Source organism: Octopus bimaculoides, chromosome 18, assembly GCF_046866305.1.
Source record: "Octopus bimaculoides isolate indiv1 chromosome 18, ASM4686630v1, whole genome shotgun sequence".
Lineage (NCBI taxonomy): Eukaryota > Metazoa > Mollusca > Cephalopoda > Octopoda > Octopodidae > Octopus > Octopus bimaculoides.
The window spans coordinates 31,073,150-31,088,749 of NC_142945.1; the positions used below are offsets into that span (position 1 = coordinate 31,073,150).

Here is a 15,600-nt window from a genome sequence, read left to right on the forward strand (position 1 = left end):
GTTTATTATTAAACACTGATACATTAGGGCAAGAGTCCTCATCTTGGTTGTTATAATCACAAAGTTTTAGTCAGTGCACTCAACAGCCTTTTGCAAGGTTCTTAAAATTTCTAATTAAACCCAAGTTAGATATTTTTTATTCAGTTGTTCATACTTAGAATATTCTCATATAAGTTATTCTTTTACTTGTGACATCACTTGCTCATTCAACTTGAACCAATTATTTTATGTTACGATGAGATAGTGAACACAAATGTTGATTAATCTTAAGTAACAGTATTGTAATCTACTGAGGAGGGAGGCCGAAACATGACTTTAACCCTGGAGTCAATCAATTTATATATACTTTGGTTCTAGCAAGAAAAACAAGCAGAATCACAAGTAGGAGAATAACTAATATGAGAATATCTTTGTTATGATCAACAGAATGACAACAATTTGCTCCAATAAATTCAATAAAGGGTTCAGTTCAAAATTACAAGTATGCTATGACATATAACATATACCTGATAAAGACCAAAAGACACAGCAGCTGAAATGTGATTCTAACAGCCAATATTAGCCACAATATATTAGTGTATAATAATAATTCACCATCTCAGAAATTCACCCTATAGTGGAGAATGAGCTATGTACTTTTGAGTGAGGGGAAACTAAAGTTAAAGTATGAGGGCTCTACAAGAAGTAATGCAAAAGTGGGCATAATTTATTTAATAACTGATATAGGTCATTCAAACTGCACATTTTGGTAAAGTAACTCTTCTTCTACACAAAGGTACTACTATGTTTGAGCCCAACTCTCAAATCATCTTTGAAAAAAGTGTGCACTATTACACCTATTTCTTTACAGCTACTTTCACTTTGTCTGTGCCATCATATCATCATCCTTGAAGACTGTACTTTATTGGATTGAACAGGTGGAAGTTGGAAGGCAATTGACCTAAGCTGTATAATGGATGGGGGAGGCCACTAACCAGCCCAATTTGCAGATTGCCAGACTTGTTACACCATTGTTATGGTGAACGTGAATCATTTTCAGATTCTTATTCAGTCTATTCCTCCAAATGGTATCTCTAAGCCTTTTGAATGCCTCAATGTACCACTCACTGTTTATGATACAGCCACATTCCAGAAAATCAACGAGAATTATATCTGTCATCCAAAAAAACAGTCACTATGACTTTCTGTACCAATCAGTGGCTCTTGAACTACTTTGGAGAAGAAATGTGGTGCCATTCCATGGATTGAGACTTCGTTTGTGGATCATAAAGGTATGTCCACATTTTAACCCATCAGAAAAAATAGGTGTTTCTATTGTCTTCAAACACTTCCAGTAGACCAGAGCAAACTTCCACCTTCCTCTTTCTCTCAAATTGGGTGTCAACCACAGAGGTACCCACTTTGAACACATATTCCAATAACCAAAGTCTTTCACCATCTTCAGTAATACATTGTAACCACAGTCCAGTTGAGTAGCAAGCTCACTGTTACTTGTTTGTCCACACAAATCAATTTATCTATTCACTGATGATTTGAGTCAGTTGGCACAGTTGATGGTCTCCCATAGCATAGTTTCTCTTCACTGTTGGTCTCCCCCTTCTTTAAACTTCCTTCCTTTGTACACATTGCTAGTCAATAGTGTCATTTCTGTAATCAACCTGTGACCTTCTGTAGTTGTCAGACAGTCTGAACACCACATTTATTAAGAGCTGAATGGTGACATATTGCTTCTGAATGCAACACTCTAATTGCCTGCAACAAAGAAAGAAGTTATTCTACCATGTGCAATTTGCATAACCTGTGTCACTTGATGAAAAGCTTATGCCCACTTTCTGTACAATACATATATATTGCACAAGGCAACAGCTAACGAACTTCCTAATTTCATTCATAACTTTAAATTGAAGAATGAATAGGAGTACCTTTTCAGAGGGTGTTAATGATGAGTAGAGCAATTCCAAGTTGAAGTCACAATTGGACATTAGTGTACTATGTTAACAATCAGAGAGAAAGATTTCACAAGACAGAGTTTTTCACAAATTTCTCTCATTTATTTTTATTACATGGTTTCAAAAGGATGGCTATCAACCATAGACTTTTCAAATCCTTCTTGATTAGGAGTCAGAGACAGGATAAGGTGGATAAGGTTCATATGGTCAATTTTCAGTTTTAAACCTTTGAAGTTATTGGTAGGTGGGGAAATTACAATTAGAGATGAAGTTTCAGAAATTCAGTTTCAACAAAATGGGATTAACCAAAATGATCCTGGTGGATATAGTACAGTTAGCATTTAGGTGAAGGTGATAAGGTAAAGATGCAACAATGGTGAAAGTGATATAGTCAGCTACTTTAAATTGATAACTTCAATGTATCAGTACAAGAAACAATACTCAATAATGGGTAAGCGTTTGAGAAATATCACTGAGTTAAGTTTTTCCTATAAAACAGTGAAGTTGTTTTTTCTTCATTTGTTTTATTTTGTAAGACACAAGAATTGGCAATAGAAAGGATATCTGTTGTAAAGTACCACTCAAGAAGTCCTGTCCAACTCCTGTTAGCACAGAAAAAATAATTGCAAAAATAATGAGGGTTAAAAGGTGGATTGCAATTACAAACCTGAGGAACTTTGTAGAAGAGCAATTTTCATAGCTTCCTGCAGACAATGATGACTTATGGCAGTCAGGTGTGTTGTAAGAACCAAGATGGGAGGAACCAAAAGTAGTAAACTGAGTAGAGAAACGATGATCATTTACAGAATGAAAACTTGGATCTGTGGAACCCTGAGTACTAGATAAACATTTATCTATAGGAGTATGTACATTAGACACACGTCTATCACAGATGTGTGAGAAGCGCCTTGCATATGAGCCTTGCTGATTCAGAGAGCCCCACTTTTCTGAAAGTGCAAAAATGCTACCACAAATAAATTCTTCAGGTGAAGTATTTGAGTCTTTCTTCACAGGCATTTCAGGTGTTGCTAGCTGTCTTGGTTTAGATTCACTTAAGACAGTCCTAAAATATCACAATAACAAAACAGAAACTCATTAATCAAGTATAACCACATGCATGCAAAAAAGATATATGAAAAGAAATACAAGATACATTAAATTTTACCTTACTCAAAACAAATAGTAACTAGTCTTTCTTTAATATAACTCTTTTAAATTTATATTAAATATTTAACATTTAAAGTAATTATTAGATTGTTCAGAAAATAATGGCCAATTTTAAAAATAAGCCTATATTCTTGAAAAACTGAACTTATACAAAGGTTTACTTATTCAAAATATGATTCCTGAACAGCTATGCATTTCTCTCATTGATTAACAAGGTCATTTATGCCTCTTTGATAAAACTCAAAAAGGTTTTAATGCCAAGAAATCCTTGAATTCAGTTTCGACCTTGGTTTTGAAATGGAAGGTTTTTTTTTGCCTTAAAAGAGTGTCTAGATGCTTGAAAAAGTGGTAGTCAGTGGGTGAAAGATCAGAAGAATATGAAGGAAGTGGTAAAGTCTCACATCCTAAGTCTGTGAGCTTCTGCAGTGTCATCTTGGAAATGTGTGGTTGAGCGTTGTTGTGGAGCAGAATTGGACCACGTCGATTAACAAGTACAGGTCTCATTTTGCTCAAGTGAACATGTATTTCTTCCAGTTGCTTACAGTAAATTCTCAATGTCATGCTCTGGTTAGGGTTCAGAAAGCTGTAATGCAGTCGCCATAATCTTCTGCTGATGCAACTTCGGTTTCAGGAAATGTTTGGGTGCTTCATCACAATCAAGCCATTAACTCAATTGCTTATGATTGTCATAAAGGATCCACTTGTCGTCACAAGTCACTATTCAATTAAGAAATGGGTCATTAGAGTTTTGCAGAGAGAGCATCAAACACACTTCAAAATTCCAAAGTCTTTGATTTTCATTGAGGTTATGCGGGACCCATTTATTGAGTTTTTTTCACTTTGCTGATTTTCTTCAGGTGATCTGATACTGTTGAAACTCCGACACCAAGCATATGAAACATTTCTCTGACACTGTGTCGTGAATTTTGTTTAACTATTGTTTCCAAATACTGATCATCAAGGATGGATGGATGTCCTCTACCTTCTTGATCTTCAAGGCTCTCATCCCCACTATGGAATCTCTCAAACAACTGTCATACTGTCTGGTGACTAGTGGACCCTTCACACCATGCTCTGTTGATAATGGCTGCTGTTTGGGAAGCATTATGTCCAAGCTTGAATTCATGCAAAAAAAAAATGCATTTCTTCTTTTTCATGTTTGAAATTAAGGATTTCTATGCTTCAAAATTACGCTCTGGAAGAAATCAATAAAAATTTATTAAAGAGACGCATACAATTTCTCTCTCCCATCACTTCTATAGACCTGTTGTACACTCAATCCTCATTGCTTAGTGTAATAATAATAATAATAATAATAATAATAATAATAGCAACGACAACAACAACAACAACAAGATCACTCAGAGAACACAAACCTTCGCCAATGCAACACCAACGTCCTCTCAATGATTAAACGGAGATTATTTTTAGAATGAGAATATCTGAAATAAAATCCTTCAATGAATATGATGAGACCTTTCGGTCTTCTCTTCTCTTAAATTCCAGTCTTCCTTTAGTAATCCTATTGTTTTAGATTGAGGTATAATATTATATAATATACTAGCAGAGGCACCCGGCGTTGCTCGGGAATGAAATTGTTGCTTATATACTGGATGAAAAAAAGCAAAATATGCTGTATAGAAATTTGAGGACATTCTGTAGATGGACTCCCAGATGAATGATGGCTGGGCGCCTCTCATGAATGGGAAAATTGAAGATGCGCCAAAAAGCCTTATTGTTACTTTGAAACTTTTACGAAAATTAAAGTGGGGATTAAATGAAAAAAATGATTTACGTCAATATCCTCACAAGAGTAATTGAAATAAATGGCGATTGTGGAACCCACCCACCCGCCCACCCACGCACGCACGCACAGAGTATCACACATCAGATGAAATGGACGTGTGCGTGTGTGTGACAGAGAGAGAGAGAGAGAGAGAGAGAGAGAGAGAGAGAGTGAGTGACAGAGAGAGAGAGAGAGAGAGAGAGTGAGAGAGAGAGAGAGAGAGAGAGAGTGAGAGAGAGAGAGAGTGAGAGAGAGAGAGAGTGAGAGAGAGAGAGAGTGAGAGAGAGAGAGGTCATGTATACGTACATGCATAAATATGCATAGATCTTTGTGTGTGAGTGTGTGTGTTTGTGCGTGTGTATGAAAGAGAGAGAGAGAGAGAGTAAATCTACATGCAGGCTACGTCAATACCAGAAGTTGACATTGAGGAACCTTTTTAAAGAAGTGAATCATAAATATAAAGCAATATTATTTATTTTTAATAAAAAAAAAATCAAATTAAGAGCCTAACATTTATCCGAGGTCAAATTATTCATGCATCACAAGTATGGAAGTAAATGGTGAAGCCGTTTTCAGGTGATAAGCGAATACACACACATCTCTATTTTATATATTAGAGATGTAAGTATACTGTAAAGTGTTTAAAATGTTTGAATAATTTCCTAATATAATAATGAGCATTGTCTTTTTATATATTTGTGTAAAACCACCTTTCTTTCCTTCCCTGAGCATCTGCTAATACTTTGCATGTACCATGTTCGCGCATTGATGTATTTTTCTTGTGTTTGTTCTTCAATTTTGGGGATTTTATATATATATATATATATATATATATATAACAGAACCAAAGTGAGAGGTGAAGGTAGAGGCAATAAATGGCAAAGAGAGCATCATATAAATGAGAAAGGAAGGAGTGATAGATGAATAATGAAAGAAGGAGTGAAAAAACAGATAAATGGTGAAGTGTGAGTATATGTGCGTGTAAAAGAAAGGTATGTTTGCATGCGTGTGTGTGTGTGTGTACAATGGAAATGGGATAGTAATGTTCAACACTGAAAATGTCTGAGTATATGTGTGTACAAGAGAACTATGTGAAACTTTACGTATACATGTAAAGAAAATATAAAAAATAATTAAGAATCCTTGTCTGGTACTGGATCGATCCCAAAATCTAATCAGTTCGTGCCAGTCACAAGGCCAAACATTCCTGAAAGTTTCATCCAAATCCATCAAGCAGTTCCTGAGATATCCTGTCCATGGACAAACAAACAAACATGACTGAAAACAATACTTCTGCTTTCACTAAGGCGGAGGTAATAATAATAATTGTTAAATATTAAAATTTATCTAGTTAGTAGATAATAATTAAAATTGTAAGCAACATGGGGAAAATATTGTAATTCTCTGCGTAGGTTCTGTCATAGTGGCCATTTTTGCAAACTTGTTATGCCCACCCGCCCACAACCCCTTTCAATCTAAATGTCCATGACTGGCTTCCCTAGCTACTCGTACTCCTGTTCTGAGAGTAGAGATCCCCGCTTCTTTGTACTCATGTACCTGTGTGCATGTGCCTGTTAGAGTACCATATACATGTAAGTATGCGCCTATGTGAACTCCTTATATACACAGACATGCAGGAAGTAAATAGACACCTTTAATTTTCAAAATTTCTGATCTAAGTGTCTTAATGTGTTTTCAGCAGTGTAGAATTGACAATATAATTATTCTTTTTCATTCCAGATGCCATTATATTAAACATTTGCGAAAAGTAACTATGCCACGCACAAAATATTCAGCAAAACTGTCAGATTTTCAAAGAAGTTGTATTGTTGGGCAATCTGAGGCTGGTCTTAGCCAGTAAAAAATTGCCGAAAATCTTTAAATTCCTCTTGTCACTATTAATAGAGTTATAGTGCAAAGAAAAGAATCAATAGATTCTCATCTTGGCTGGACCCTTGGAAAGGAAGCTTCGCTGTTTGAAGAGAATTGTGGAAAACGAACCCCGTTCGAAGGCTTCTGACATTGTAAAACAGCTAGAAGTTAGTCCAAGAACGTGTTACATATCTGCATAAGTTTGGGTATTGTGGATGAGCAGCTAGAACAAAACCTCTCCTTCAACCAATTAATATCATGAAAAGAAAGAAATGAGCTAAGATGTCAGAAAAATCCAGTTCATTTTGGGATAGAGTGATTTTCTCAGATGAACAGAAGGACCAATTCTACTGCAGACTACCCCAATGGCAAGGTAGTCCTGCAGACTACCTGAATGACAAATGACAGAGACTTTGTTATTGTGGTTGGTGATTTTAATGGACATGTTCAGCAGTATTCCCATGGATTCCATGGGGTGTTTGGTGGTTATGGTTCTGGCCCCAGGAATGAGGAGGGAACAAGGCTACTAGAGCTCTGTGATGCAGAGGATCTCATGGTTAGGAACAATAACTTCAGAAAACCAGCCAGCCACCTAATCACTTATCAGTCTGGTGGGCACACAAGCCGGATTGATGACCTCCTGACCAAGGCAATGGGATAGGCAGATAGATGCTCACAAATGCAAAGTATTTCCCAGGTGAAGAGTGTGTACACCCCAACATAGGCTATTAGTTAGTGACTTCGGAATTAGGGCTAGAAAGACTTGGAAAAATAAACTATACTGGAAAAGGAGATTATGGAAGCTCAAACACCCAGCTAATCAATAGAAATTGAGAGATATTCTACTGGAAGCCTATGATGATAGAGATGAGGAAATAGGGACATATAGCTTAGAGGGCAATTGGAAGTTCCTGCAGGACAATTTGCTGAGGGCTGCAGATCAAATTTGTGACTGGTGCAAAGCCCCAGCTAGACCACAGGTGACATAGTAGTGGAACAAAGAGTGGACAGCACTACAAAAGCAAAAAGATGAATCTGGAAAAACAGAGGAAGCAGAGAATTATATCAGGTAGCCAGAAGGGAAGTGAGGCAACAGGTTTACATAGCAAAAGGAATAGCCAAAGGTAAGAGGTTTGCCATTGTTCTAGACGGTTAGGATCAAAGGCGTAAGGTATTCAGGATTGCAAAGCAGGTATCAGAGAGAATAGAGATGTGATAGGTGAGAAATGTGCCCGAATGGATAATGATATGCTTGCACTTAGTGACTCAGAGAAGAAAGATGCATGGAAGTGCCACTATGAAAGGTTACTAAATGTGGATAATGAATGGGAGGAGAATCTTTCAAGTATCAAACCAATTGAGGGACCAGCCATCAGAGTTGACAGCAACATAATAAAGCAATTAAGGATATCAAAGCAGGGAAAGCCCCTGGGCCATCAAGAATCGCTGTTGACATGATTAAAATCTCCGGTGGTGTAGGATACAGCATAGTCACCCATATAATTAGTTAATCAGGTTATTCAGGAAGGTGCCATCCCCAATGACTGGTGCAGTAGTATCATCGTTAGCTGCTACATGGATAAAGGTGATGCCTTAGATAGAAACAACTGTTAGATGAAGTCATGAAAGTTACTGTGAGGGGCATAGCTCAATTGATTAGGAATAGAATAGACCTAGATGAGATGGAGTTTGGTTTTGTACCTGGGAAGAGTACCACAGATGCCATCTTCCTCATGAAACAGCTGCAGGAAAAGTACTGGGTCATCCCATGAATAATGCAGTTTTTTCAATTGCACGATCTAAAAGTTGGAGGGGGACAGGATAAATTACCTGCATCAACTTGCTACAAAAGCAGGTATTAATTTTACTTTGTCCTTATTCTCAGTACAAGTTTTGAAGAGTGCAGTTCAATTTTAACAGTTATTTTTTCAAAGCTATAATGGAAGTGACAAAAGAGCATATTCAGTATATTTTGTTTTGAGCTCAATAAAGGCAACAATGCAATAGAAAGTGTGAGGAATATTAATGCGGTATATGGGGATCAGAAAATAAGTGTAAGCCAGTATCAACGGTAGTTCCAGAAATTCTGAACCAGAAATTACAGCCTAGAAGACAAGCCTCATCCTGAAAAATTTGTAGAGCTCGATGACGATGTCCTGCAAACTCTGGTGGAACAAAATCCCATCATAACTGTTGAGGAACTTAGCAGAGGAGCTTGGATTTGGTCATTCAACCATTCATCGACACCTGCATGCCATTGGAAAAGTCAGCAAATTGGGTCAATGGGTACCTCACAAACTTTCCAAGTCTAATCGCATGCAGAGAGTGAATGTGTGTTCTTCTTTGCTGTCACATCTCATGAATGAACCTTTAATGGACCAAATAGTGACTGGGGATGAGAAATAGGTTCTCTATAAAAATGTCAGGTGCTGAGACAGTAGGTAGGGAAAGGAGAAACACCGGCACACCAGGCTAAAGAAGGTTTTCACCTACGTAAGGCGTTGTTATCTGTTTCATGGGATATGAAAGGTTTACTCCACTTTGAACTTTTAAACCCAAACCAAATGATAACAAAGGAGATCTACTGCGAGCAGCTTAAGTCAGCACTTGAACAAAAACAACTATCTTTGCTTTCAAGACAAAAGCCACATACAGTGAAGATGGCATTCCAAAGGCTGGAGCAGTTTGAATGGGAAATGATGCCCCACCCACCATATTCACCGAATATCTGATTATCATTTATTTTGCAGTCTTCAAAATCATTTGGATGGAAAAAATATGAACTCTGTAGACAAGGTCGGAAGAATAACTGGAGGAGTATTTTTCATCACAGACAAGTGAATTTTGGAAGAGGGACCTTGCAAGGCTACCAGATAGATTGAAGAACATTGTGGAAAATGAAGGACAGTATATTTTAGATTAAAAAAGAACTTTGCTTATCTTAATTTTGAAAAATAAAAGAAGTATAAAAAAAACCACATTATTTACGGGATGACCTAATATTTGACCAAAAGTAAGCCATTATACTTAGCAGAGTTATCTGGTGGGACTTAGATTCTTTTAAATGCCCAGGAAGCTCTCTTGAGGTTGTAGATAGTTTCTGTTACCTAGGTGACCAAATTAGCAATGGTGGAGGATGCTCCGAAAGCATTGTTTCTAGAATAAGAATAGGATGTTCAGTGAGCTATTACCTCTGTCGGCAACAAAAGGACTCTTTGTCAGAGTGAAAGGTAGGCTGTATGATGCTTGTGTGTAAATGGCTATACGCCATGGTAGTGAGACATGGGTTCTGAATACAGAAGACATGTGTAGACTAGAGAGAACTGAGTTCTAGAAGCACTGTGTTCCACCCATATGCAACAAAAAAACTTTTTACACACCCTAACAAACCAAACTACATCTCTTCTATTCCTCACATCTCTTTCATGCACCATAAATGTTCAATAATATTGAGATCTGGGGACTGCGGTAGCCAGATAAGATGTTCAACTTCACTAGAATGTTCCTCGTGCCATTCAGTGACAACTTTAGTTGTGTGAATTGGTGCATTATTATCCTGAAAGATTGCGTTTCCCTCCGGAAACAGTTCTGCAACCATAGGATGAATTTGATCAGATAAAATGCTTAAATAGTCTTGACTATTAATTCTGCCATGAAGGGCCAGTGGATTTCGAAGATATAGCTCCCCAGATCATTACAGATCCTCATCTATGTTTAACAGTTGGAAGAAGACAGTCTGGGTCAAATGCTTCTATTGGCTGTCTCCACATGTATACTCGGCTGGTGGTCGAAAATAAGGTAAAAGATGACTTGTCCGAGAAAATAACATTCTTCCACTGCTCTGGGGACCAATTCTGTAGGTTTTTACTCCACTCTAAACGCTTTGCAACATTTGTTTGAAAGTAATGCGATTTTCTGATTTCAGCCCTCCTGTGAAATCTGGCTTAGTGCAGCTTCTGGCAAATAGTTTTTGTGGAAACTGGGTTCTCGAGGTGGTCATTAAGCTCTACAGTAATTTTGGTGGCTGTATTTTTCTGATCCTTTCTAACAATTCACGTAAGAGTCAGACGGTCCCTATCTGAAAGTTTTGGTTTTCTTCCAGAGTTTTGTTTCGATGAGAAGGTTTTTCCCTCTTTCTCAAAGGTTGTCATTACTTTTGAGACAGTACTTCTTGATATACCAAACATTTTGGATGTTTTCATTACGCTAGCGCCTGCCATACAAGCACCAAGAATTTGACCTCTTTGAAAGTCTGATAGATCTGTCATTTTAATAAACTTTAATTACCTTTTTCTTATGATATCTGAAAATAAACAGCAATTTTAGTAAAACATATTAAGTAGCACTAATAATAAATAAAAAAAACATAAAAATAAACAAGCTTTTGATGGTTTTTATAGATATTTCAAACTAATGATGCTATGATGCTAGGTGTTTCCATTATTTTGTCCAACCCCTTTATATTGTGACCTCCATACCTCAAGGGTATGCCCTAGCACTTGCAACCATCTATCTCTCTCTTCTTTTACTTGACCATCCCATTTATATTCTGATCCCTGTCCCTTATGAGTATGCCCAGCATTTTGTCACCATCTCTCTCCTGCACTCTTGTTGTCTCTCACTCTCTCTCTCCTTCTCCTGTTTTCCCTTGGGCTGAATAACCATATATCTCTTTTACAGCAGCACACCTGTTTTTGTCCTGATTCCTCTCTCTCTCTGTGACCAGGTAACCATGTAATTCCCCTACAACAACACACCTGTTTTTGTCTCTCTGTTTCACTATAACCTTTCATCATCTGACACAAGATCACCTCCTCCAGTGCCCATTCCTCTCCAAAGGATCTTTGTCTTGCAAGTTACTTGGTGACCCTGCCAGTGCTGGCGCCTTGTAAAATGCATCAAGTGGTTGGTGTTTGGAAAAGCATCCAGCTGTAAAAGCTATGCCAAAACTGATTTCATCTGTGCTTGTGCCACGTAAAGAGCACTCAGTCCACTCTGCTGATTGGTTGGTGTTAGGTAGGGCATCCAGCTGTAAAAACTATGCTAAAACAGACACTGAAGCCTGATACAGTCTTTTGCTTAGCCAGCTCCTGTCAAACCATCAAAGAAGAGCACACATTCACTCTCTGCATGCGATTAGACTTGGAAAGTTTGTAAGGAAACCATTGACCCAATTTGCTGACTTTTCCGATGGCACACAGGCATTGATGAATAGTTGAATGACCAAATCCAAGCTTCTCTGCTAAGTTCCTCAACAGTTATGATGGGATTTTGTTCCACCAGGGTTTGCAGGACATCCTCATCAAGCCATATAGATCTTCCAGGACAAGGCTCATCTTCTAAGCTGTAGTTTCCAGCTCAGAATTTCTGGAACCACAGTTGACATTGGCTTACATTTATTGTCCAATCCCAATATACTGCATTAATATTCCTTCCACATTCCATTGCGCTGTTGCCTTTATTGAACTCATAAAGCAAAGTATGCCGAATATGCTCCTTTGTCACTTCTATTATAGCTTTGAAAAAATAACTGTTAAAATCGAACTGCACTCTTCAGAACTTGTACTAAGAATAAGGACAAGGTAAAATTACTACCTGCTTTTATAGCAAGTTGATGCAACTCCAACTTTTAGTCCATGCAATTGAGAAAAACCGCATTATTTATGGGGTGACCCAATGGTTTGGTTCCTTGGGGTAGGGTGTGGAAAAAGTTTATTGTTATATGTGGATGGAACCCACAATGCTTCTAGAATACAGTTTCATTGAAGTGGGCAGGTTTTCTCAAGAACCTCATATCAACAGACATCTTAGTCCATTGTCATCTCCTTTGTGAGGCCCAACATCCTGAGATCGGTCTTCACTATTTCATCCCATGTCTTTCTGGGTCTCCCTCTTCCACAGGTGCCATCCACTCTCAGTGATCAGCACTTCTTTATACAGCTGTTTTCATTCATATGCATTACATGTCCAAACCAACAGTCTTTATCTCTCTCTGACTCTTCTTAACCATCTCATTTATATTCTGATCCCTGTTCCTTGTGAGCATGCTCTGGCACTTCACCATCATCTCTCTCCTACTCTCTTGTTCTCTTCCACTCTCTCCCTCTTCTTCTGGCTGGTTAACCATGCATCTTCTCTACAGCAAAACACCCATTCCTGGCCTCAATCTTGATCACTCCTTCTCCCTATCACTCTCTCTCTCTCTCTCTCACCGAGTAACCAGGTATCCCCCTATAAAATATATTAAACACTTTTATAGGTCAATACCATGTTCTATAGTGTTAGCAGTGCACTTTGCATCACTTGTTAAGGTTATCTCTACAGAGATTCTATATAAATTATAGCCAGCACTGATTTTTGCTATGTTTCATATCTGAAACATCAGATGTAAACAAACAATGAAATTGAAGATGAAAAATAGGTAATGGGTGTATATGCCATATTTAGGGAATGTGTGCCCCTTCATCAGTACCCATCTAACCCCTTAATCATCCATGAACACATTGCTTAAATAGAGACTAAATACAGCTGTGTAATGTTATTGGATATACCATAAAATTGGTACATCCACTAATGATCTTTGATCTCATTGTTTGTTTACATCTGATATCTTGGATATGAAACGTAACAAAAATCAGTGCTAGCTATAATTTATATAGAATTTCTGTAGAGATAACCTTGACAAGTGATGTAAAGTGCACTGCTAACACAGGAGAACATGGTATTGACTTATAAAAATGCTTAATATACTTTATAGTATATTATGGTTGCCTAATGAAATACTACATCCCTACAAGTAATTTATATTTATGTGCCAGCTTCCAGGAATGTGTTTAATATGTAAAATTGGTATATCCAATAACATTACACCACTGTATTTTGTGGTTATTTAAGCAATGTGTTCGTGGTTAGATCAGCGCTGATGAAGGGGAAAAAACTCCCAAAATATGGCATATACACCCATTACCCTTTTTTCATCATTTGTTTACATTTGACGTCTTGGATATGAAACATCATAACAAAAAGCAGTGCTGGCTATAATTTCTATAGAATAACTGTAGAGATAACCTTAACAAGCAAGTTACTCAGTGATCCTGCCAGTGCTAGTGCCACATAAAAAACATCCAGTCCATACTGTAAAGTGGTTGGTGTTTGGAAGGGCATCCAACTGTAAAATAAACCATGCCAAGACTGACTTCACCGGTGCTGGTGCCACATAAAAAGCATTCAGTTCACTCTGCAGAGTGGTCAGTGTTAGGAAGGACATCCAGCCATAAAAACTATGCCAAAACAGACACTGAAGCATGGTGCAGTCTTCTTCCTAGCCAGCTACTATCAAACCATCCAACACATGCCAGCATAGAAAATGGACGTTAAATTATGATGATGTACAAAATGCTCATCATTCTAGACCATGTGTTGAGGTTTAAAAGGAAGCACAGTTAAACCAGGTATAACACAAATCTTGTGAAACAATAAAACATTAACAATAATAATAATTATAATAATAATAATTATAATAATAATAGTAACTAGTGTAACCTGTAGAAATTTCATATTTGAAGACATGTTAATATATTAAACACAAGCAAAGAATTTCAAAAGTTTGTTTTGAAATCCAGCCATTTACTTAAAATTGTACTTTTAAATGTTATGAAAATAAACTTAAAAGGTATTACTTATTTACCTTTTAACATGTTTGACAGATATGATGTGCATTACAGTTTAAGGAAATAAAAAATGAATTAAAAAGATACAACTTATTTACACACATATAAACACATATGAACTACACGTTTTGCTGTCCAACCACAACCAAAACTTAGACCAAGTTATTTATCAATTGATGATTATTTGCATTTCTTCTCATTTCATTTCAGCAACATACCTGTTTCTATATCTATTAATATATCTTTTAATCTGAATATCTATTGATATATCTATAGACTCACCTACAAGTGTGTGTTTCTGTCTCTATCTATCTAAATATCTAGCTAGACAGCTAGCTAATAACTATCATATCTATTTTCCCTTCTGCTAATGTATGTATCTGCCTATTCTTATAATACCAATAAGTATTTAAGCCTAAAAAAACAAAAACAAAAAAAGAATTAATAACGGCAGTGTCCCAGCATAGCCACAGCCTTTGGTCAGGAACAAAGATAAAGGTACGGCTATTTGCTAATGCTATTTCCCTTTAATTTAACTAGTGATCGTTATATTTTTTAAAGCGTAAATTTGTAGATCATGACATTGTTTCCTTATGTTAAACATTTCGACTGCGCTTGTAATTTGAACACACAAATACAGAATAATATAGAGTGCCCACTCTCTCTCTCTCTCTCTCTCTCTCTCTTTGTCTCCCCTTCTCTTTCTCTCTCTCTCTCTCTCTCTCTCTCTTTGTCTCCCCTTCTCTTTCTCTCTCTCTCTCTCTATTTTTTTTCAATTGAGTTATTACCTCACTTGGCATAAGCATAACACACAGACATGCAGAAATAAGTAGCCTAATATTAGAATAACTGTTTCTATTATAGGCACAAAGCCTAAAACTTTTCATGGGATAAGGTTAGTTAATCACATTGACCATGGTGTTCAACTGACAATCATTTCATTGATCCTGAAAGGATGAAAGGCAATATGGCAATTTGAACTCAGAACATAGAGACTAAATGCATTTTGTTCAATGTGCTAACAATTCTGCCAGCTTGCTACTAAAGACACCGAGGCCTGAAATTTTTGGGAAGGTGGTTAGTTGATTACATCAATCCTAATACTTGATTGGTACTCATTTTATCAACCCTGAAAGAATGAAAGGCAAAGTTGACC

General features: G+C 37.1%; 1 protein-coding gene across 6 annotated transcripts in view; it reads right to left on the reverse strand.

Moving 5' to 3' along the window:
* LOC106875756 (dual specificity protein kinase Ttk) overlaps positions 1-15,600 on the reverse strand; it is a 288,324-nt gene that overhangs the window by 138,343 nt on the left and 134,381 nt on the right. For all 6 annotated transcript variants that reach the window (XR_016244973.1, XR_016244972.1, XM_052974191.2 and 3 more), the window contains exon 8: positions 2,617-3,012. Coding sequence is in view for 4 of the 6 variants with exons in the window: in XM_052974191.2 (XP_052830151.1) it covers positions 2,617-3,012 (396 nt within the window). In the remaining 2 variants the exon portion in view is untranslated. The remainder of the gene's footprint in view (positions 1-2,616; positions 3,013-15,600) is intronic.